General features: G+C 52.8%; 1 protein-coding gene across 1 annotated transcript; it reads right to left on the reverse strand.

The window, feature by feature from the left end:
- Nucleotides 1-288: 288 nt before the first annotated feature.
- Nucleotides 289-4766, reverse strand: HSP90AA1 (heat shock protein 90 alpha family class A member 1; the record flags this gene model as incomplete). Its single annotated transcript, NM_213973.1, is given in 10 exon segments — nucleotides 289-626; nucleotides 919-1252; nucleotides 1529-1797; nucleotides 2015-2162; nucleotides 2265-2455; nucleotides 2727-2892; nucleotides 3101-3421; nucleotides 3722-3855; nucleotides 4150-4516; nucleotides 4605-4766. Coding segments are annotated over 10 exon segments (2202 nt in total). The 3' UTR covers nucleotides 289-516.
- Nucleotides 4767-7158: the final 2392 nt, after the last annotated feature.

Consider the following 7158-nt stretch of genomic DNA (forward strand, 5'->3'; position numbering starts at 1 on the left):
CCTAAACATTACATTTCTTTGGAAACAAGCCCTAAGGATAGCTACTCCCATCAACGGGGTTCATCCTAACTCCTAGAGGACTGATACATGCAGTCAACAGCTACAGGGGATGGGAGGTTTCAAAGGTAGAGCCCAAATCTACTCGTTGCTTGAACAAGTATTTTTCTCCTAAACATCAAGATATACTCCACAACACTTCAGTGACAAAAGGTGGTCAACTAAGGAATCCGCTTGAGAGCTGAACACAGACCAAGAAGTTAACATCAGGGTACACACACCTCACAGCACGAGGGCCGTCTGTTAAAGAAGCCAACTGGAACTAGGAAAGGACAAGCTCGGCTTTAGTGCTCAAATGTCACAGTGTCACACTTAGTACAAAGGAATCTTATTTTCCCTTAAGGAACTGTCATGCCATACAACCTTTAAATGTTAACAAAAATAAAATACTTGAAAATATATCGTCAGAGGGAATGCAGACAGCGTTTTAACAGGGGACAAGCAAGCCTCAGGCGGAGCCTAATCGACTTCCTCCATGCGGGACGTGTCGTCGTCCCCTTCCAGGGGTGGCATCTCCTCCGTCACAGCAGCGCTGCTGTCGTCGGCGGTGGGGTCGTCCTCATCAATACCTTTTTGGAGATAAAACCCGTGTTTTAGATCTCTTGAGGCCAGCTCATCAGCCTAATACTGCAGGTTTGTGGCTGAGCCGTCACAGCATCTATGAACCTGTTTTTTATTCCTTAGAAATGAAAAACCCATCTATCTACCCCCTTAAACTCTGAGGACTTCAGCGCTTCCTCCCCCAAATGAACTGGAATAGCCCAATTTCACTCAAATTGCTGGCAGCCCCCCCTTTCCAGTCGCCGGGTTCCTTCCCTGACGGTGTTGCGCACGGCACCTGCAGAACGGCGGGCGGCTTACCAAGACCAAGTTTGATCATCCTGTAGATCCTGTTGGCGTGCGTCTGGGGATCTTCCAGGCTGAAGCCAGAAGACAGCAGAGCGGTTTCGTACAGCAGGATGACCAGATCCTTCACGGACTTGTCGTTCTTGTCCGCCTCTGCCTTTTGCCTCAGGGTCTCGATGATGGAATGGTCTGGATTTATCTCCAGGTGCTTCTTTGCTGCCATGTAACCCATTGTCGAGTTGTCTCTCAGGGCTTGAGCCTTCATGATTCTCTCCATGTTTGCTGTCCAGCCGTATGTGCTTGTGACAATGCAGCACGGTGAGGTCACCAACCGGTTCGACACAACCACCTGTGAACGAGACATTAAGTGGTAACTGGGCCTCGAAAAAGCTTACCTAACTCCTCAGAACCTGTCATCAGCTTTAACAGGAAAAATTTTAACTCAACTACTATTGAATTAACAGTTGAATCAAAATTAAACACAGATGCTCACAGCTTTCTTCCTAGAGCTTCTGCACTTTTCAGATCTTTAAAAGCTACTTGTGACCTCCTGAACAGACAACTAACCCCTCCTGAGGAAGGCCCACAACTAGGAGATCTAAGTGGGAAACGTATGGTCACACACCTTTTCGACTTTCTTCTCCAAGATGTCCTTCATGATCTTGCAGAGGTTTTCAAACTTTGTCTTCTTCTCCTCCTGTTTCTTCTTCTCCTCTTCATCTTCCGGGAGCTCCAGGCCCTCTTTGGTGACTGACACTAAGGTCTTCCCCTCAAACTCCTTCAGCTGCTGCACACAGTACTCATCGATGGGCTCGATCATGTAGATCACCTCCAGGCCGTGCTTCCGCAGACGTTCCACGAAGGCCGAGTTGGCCACCTGGTCCTTGGTCTCACCTGAGATGTTCGAAAGTTTAAGACTGTTCACAGGAGGTGGCTGCATCTCCTGTCTTTCCCTACATAATCAGATCTTTCTTTCTACAGATGAAGATTAGCTCTCACTGCCTAAATCAACACCTAACTCACACGCAGCACCATGTGGGTAGAGAACTCCCAGCTGTTCCTATGGAATCCCAGAGCAAGAGGCATGACGATTACACCCATCTCGCCTTACCTGTGATGTAATAGATGTGTTTCTGGTTCTCCTTCATTCTGGTGCAATAGTCCTTGAGGGAAACCATCTCGTCGCCAGAAGCAGAAGTGTAGTACCTCAACAGCTCGGAAAGCTTCTTCCGATTTTGAGAATCTTCATGTATTCCAAGCTGAAACAAACAATGGTAGCTTCAACAAAACTTGGCCTTAAAAACAAATTCATTGAAAAGGAGAAGTAGTTTGGTTACAGCTGTTGTCACACGATTACCTACCTTAATATTTTTAGAGAACTGCTCATAGAACTTCTTGTAATTCTCTTTATCTTCGGCCAATTCAGTAAAGAGCTCCAAGCATTTCTTGACCAGATTCTTCCTGATGACTTTCAAAATTTTGCTTTGTTGCAACATCTCACGAGAAATGTTCAGAGGAAGATCCTCAGAGTCCACCACGCCTCTAATGAAATCTGGAAAAGCATGCCAAATGCACTCAAAATCACTCCGACAAAAATCAACAAACAGCTAAACCCAAAGAGAACGCAGTTTTCCCCATGCATTTCCAAGTCTGGAATTCCGTCTCTGGTGGCACAGTGGGTTAACGATCTGGCAACGCACTGAAGTAGCTCGGGTCTCTGCTGTGGCGTGGGTGTGACCCCTGGCCCAGGAACTTGCGCGCGTGGCACGGGGTTGACAGGATGAATTTGACAGCCGTCGTTTCTTAGGCTCAACTCTACTTACTCAGATACTCAGGGATGAGCTCCTCGCAGTTGTCCATGATGAACACTCTGCGAACATACAGCTTGATGTTGTTCTTCTTCTTTCTGTTTTCAAATAAGTCGAAAGGAGCGCGTCTTGGGACGAAAAGAAGGGCTCTGAACTCCAACTGCCCTTCGACTGAAAAGTGCTGCAATAAAACACAGCCGTGAGCAACACATACCACAAGCAACTCCTGCTGACAAGTGAGGCTACCTGACAGCTACACATCTGCGGTCACACAAAGCACTTGGGGGGACGCCGGGCTGGGGTAGGGAGAGAAAGCTGCCAGAAAGTACCCTCACGTTTACCCATTTGGGGCAGACAACCTGCTGACGCCAGCTTCAGCAATCACCCACCTTCACAGCCAAGTGATCCTCCCAGTCATTGGTCAAGCTCTTATAGAACTCCCCGTACTCTTCATTAGTGATGTCATCGGGGTTTCTGGTCCAGATAGGCTTTGTCTTGTTGAGTTCCTCTTGATCAATATACTTCTCCTTGATCTTCTTCTTCTTCTTCTTGTCACCATCCTTCTTTTCTTCTTCCTCTTCATCAGAACCAACATCTTCTATCTCTGGTTTATCCTCAGATTCCTTCTCTTCTTTCTCCTTTTCTTCCTCTTTGTCTTCCTTTTCTTCCGCCTCGTCGTCACTGACTTCTTTATCACGTTCCTTCTCCACCTTAAAAAGAAACACAAAATCATCACCTTTTTCCCCCCCAAAATTAAAAAACTAGTAAGCTAAAAGGAACTACAGCATGGACACCAAAACCTCGTCACCCAACTGAGAAACATTCAGGAGCCAGGAAGCTTCTGGTCAATTCCTCATAAAGCCACATAAATAACCCTAGATACCCCAACACAGTAAGAGAGAGCGCTTCACTAGTCTTGAGTCAATACTCAAGTTTGGATCTCTTCCTAAAAAGCAAGGATTTCAATTCACTTACTTGGCTGTCTACAAAGAAAATGCACAAATACTCACGAAGAGAGTAATGGGGTAGCCAATAAACTGAGAGTGTTTCTTCACAATCTCCTTTATTCTCCTTTCTTCCAAGTACTCAGTTTGGTCTTCTTTCAGATGTAGAATAACCTTTGTTCCACGACCCATAGGTTCTCCTGAAAAGGCAAGACACAAACTCAATTTCAATCTTAAGACCCTAATCAAAACTAAAGCAGCCCCCATTCGGCTCTCAAAGCCACAGATAACACTGAACTGTCCCGAGCAAGATTACTACAGAAGAAAATAGTCCCTGAGCAATTAAGGGCCAGGCCCGAGATAAATAACCACGACGTCAGGCTATCTCAGTTCAGGGAAACAAAAACGGTTTTTTTTTCTAATCTTTAACACAAATTGCACAGTATCTCCTGGGGTCCAGTGTCTACAGCACCCCACCCTCCACCGACGCCTACCTGTGTCTGTCCTAACGGTGAAAGATCCTCCTGCAGAAGACTCCCAGGCATACTGCTCGTCATCGTTGTGTTTGGTGATAACGGTCACTTTCTCAGCGACCAGGTACGCAGAGTAGAAGCCGACACCGAACTGGCCAATCATGGAGATATCGGCACCGGCCTGCAAAGCCTCCATGAACGCCTTGGTCCCAGACTTGGCGATCGTACCAAGGTTATTGATCAAGTCGGCCTTGGTCATTCCGATGCCGGTGTCCACTATCGTGAGGGTCCGGTCTTGCTTGTTCGGAATGAGATTAATGTGCAGCTCTTTTCCGGAGTCTAGTTTACTGGGATCCGTCAGGCTTTCGTATCTGATCTTGTCCAAAGCCTATCAAAACCCGCAAATGATTACGCCCGAAACCCCAAAATGGTGCATTTCACACCGACACCAAAGCCCAATCCCGAAGGCAACTTACATCGGACGAGTTGGAAATGAGCTCCCTCAGAAAGATCTCCTTGTTCGAGTAGAAAGTGTTGATGATCAACGACATCAACTGGGCGATTTCCGCCTGGAAGGCGAACGTCTCCACCTCCTCCTCCTCCATCGGCTGGTCTTGGGTCTGGGTTTCCTCGGGCATCTGGAAGGGACACCGAGCCGGCTCCAGCGCGCCCGCCGCCGCCGTCCCCGCGGGATCCGGGGCCGCCGGCTGACAAAGGGATGACCTCATTCCGGGCCCAGGCCCCGAGCGTGTGCACGGCGGCCCGAGCTGCTGGGGCCCCCGGCCGGCCGCCGCCGCCCCCGCCCGCCCGCCGGGCCGGGGGCTCGCCTCCCTCGGGGGCCCAGGGATCCCGGCCCGCGCCTCCGCACGGCCCCGGCCCCGCCGCGGCCCAGGCCCGCCCGCTGCCGGCGGGGGGAGGGGAGGCCGCGGCAGGCCCGCGGCCTGCGAGACGCCCGGACGCACCGGCCCCGCCACCCCGCCGCCCCGGGGCTGGACTCGGGGCCCGCCCGCCGGCCCCCAGGCGCCCCCGAAGCCCCCCAACCGCCCCCTCACCTTGGCTGAAGGACGGCACGGGCTCCGCGGCGACGCAGCACCAGGACGCAGAAGCAACTGGCGCGCCGCCCCCGCGCCTGCCTTATATAGAGGCGGGCCCGCCCAGCGCGCGGCGCCTTTTCCAGAAGCCTCCCGAACCTTCCGGAAGAACCCTCCCCAACCGCCGCCGCGGCCGCGCGCCCGCGCCTGCGCCCTGGCCGCCTCCCGCCTCTCCCCGGACGCGCGCAGGCCCGCGCGGAGACCCGCCCGCGCGCCCCGTCCTCCGCGGCCGCGGCGCGCGCGCCCGCGCCGGCCGCAGTGCGCCTGCGTGGCTTGGAACTCTCGCGAAAGTCTCGCGCTTTCCGGGGGCCCCGTCCCCCGCCCTCCCGCCCCGGGCCCCCGACCCCGGCTCGGAGAGCGCGGCTGCGCAGGCCGCGGGCGGCCCCTCGCCCCAGTCAGGCGCGGAGCGTGCGGACCGGGGATGGAGGCCCGTGCCCGCGGTTCTGGGAAGTCCAGAAAAGTAAACTTTTCACTTGTTAAAGAATGTCCCCACGTTGTGGAAGCTTCGGGTCCCTCGGCGTCACGCCCGCGACTGGGGGCCAGGGGCCAGGTTTAGGGGATCGAAGCAGGGTTGAAGGGTCTGGGTCCGACGCCACCTTTATAGGCGTGTGGAGGTGATTAGAGCTCAGAGGCAGGTTGGGAGTTTGGGGGCCCCAGGCAGCGATTACAAGTTCAGGGCACAGGAAGTGGGGCAGCAGATGCCAGGCAGAGCTAGTTATGCGGAGTCCCAGGGTTCTCACCCCATCGTGGAGTGTAGGTGTGTCAAGAGGGGTGACCAGCGTATGTGCATGGGGGGCACAGGGGAGCCCCAGCGCTTCGCGGTCTCCATGTGGCTGGTTGTGAGGCTGAGGTGGGACAGGGAGCGAGGGTCTCTTCCCTCATTGCCATAGAGTCCCCAACCCCACAGACACGGCAGTCGCAGGCCACTGCACGGACTTGGGGACCCCACTGTGCACCGCGGAAACGATGAAAGGGACACTTGAAGTCCTGAATTCTCAAGCCCATGCTCGAACCCCGTGGGGATTTGTCCTAAACACGGTGCGGGTCCTGGTCTGGAATTCCGGTTTGGTGAACAAGCGTGCTGACCCAGCATCGTGATTTTGGAATGGGGGGGGGAATAGTGGGACCCTAACCCTAACCCTAACCCTACCCCTACCCTAGCCCGGTGACCTTTTAGTCTTTTATGTAATTTTGAAGTATCCATGGTTTGGGTGATTAACTTGCCTTAAGAACCAATTTCTTTCTTTCTGTTAGAACAGCGGGCAAGGAGGAAGCAGAGGCTAGAGCAATGAGATTGCAAGCAGGGTTTATTTACCAATGGAGTGGTGGGGCGCTCTGAGCAAGCAAGATCCAGCCCCCCCTTTCCCACCAGGGAGTGCTTGGGGACGTTTCATTGAGCCATGTTAGCCTGTGGCCTTGGGGTTATCTTTGTCTTTAGGAAATCATTTGTCACGTGGGTCTTTTCTATAAGATGGAGTCTGCAAGTCTGGATTCTGCCTCCTTCTTCCCCGCCGTACTAACACTTTTTTTTTTTTCCTACACTTTTTAAGGACACACCTGTGGCATTTGGAAGTTCCCAGGCTACAGGTGCCAGCCTATGCCACAGCAACTTGGGATTGGAGCTTGCAACCGACACCATAGCTCACAGCAATGCTGGATCCTTAACCCACTGAGCAAGGCCAGGGATCAAACTGCATCCTTGTGGATTCTAGTCAGACAGGCTTGTGTGCCACAATGAGAACTCCCAAGAGCCAATTTCTTTTTTTTTTTGACGGCACCCATGCCGGGTGGAAGTTCCTGGGCCAGGGATTGAACCCGAGCCACAGCCGTGACCAGAGCCACCATGTCAGATCCCTTCACCTGAAAAGCCAATTTCTTATTTGTTTCTTTTTAGGGCCGCACGTGTGGCATATGGAGGTTCCCAGGCTAGGGGTCTAAT

This window comes from Sus scrofa, unplaced genomic scaffold, assembly GCF_000003025.6.
Source record: "Sus scrofa isolate TJ Tabasco breed Duroc unplaced genomic scaffold, Sscrofa11.1 Contig1914, whole genome shotgun sequence".
NCBI classification, from domain to species: Eukaryota; Metazoa; Chordata; class Mammalia; order Artiodactyla; family Suidae; genus Sus; species Sus scrofa.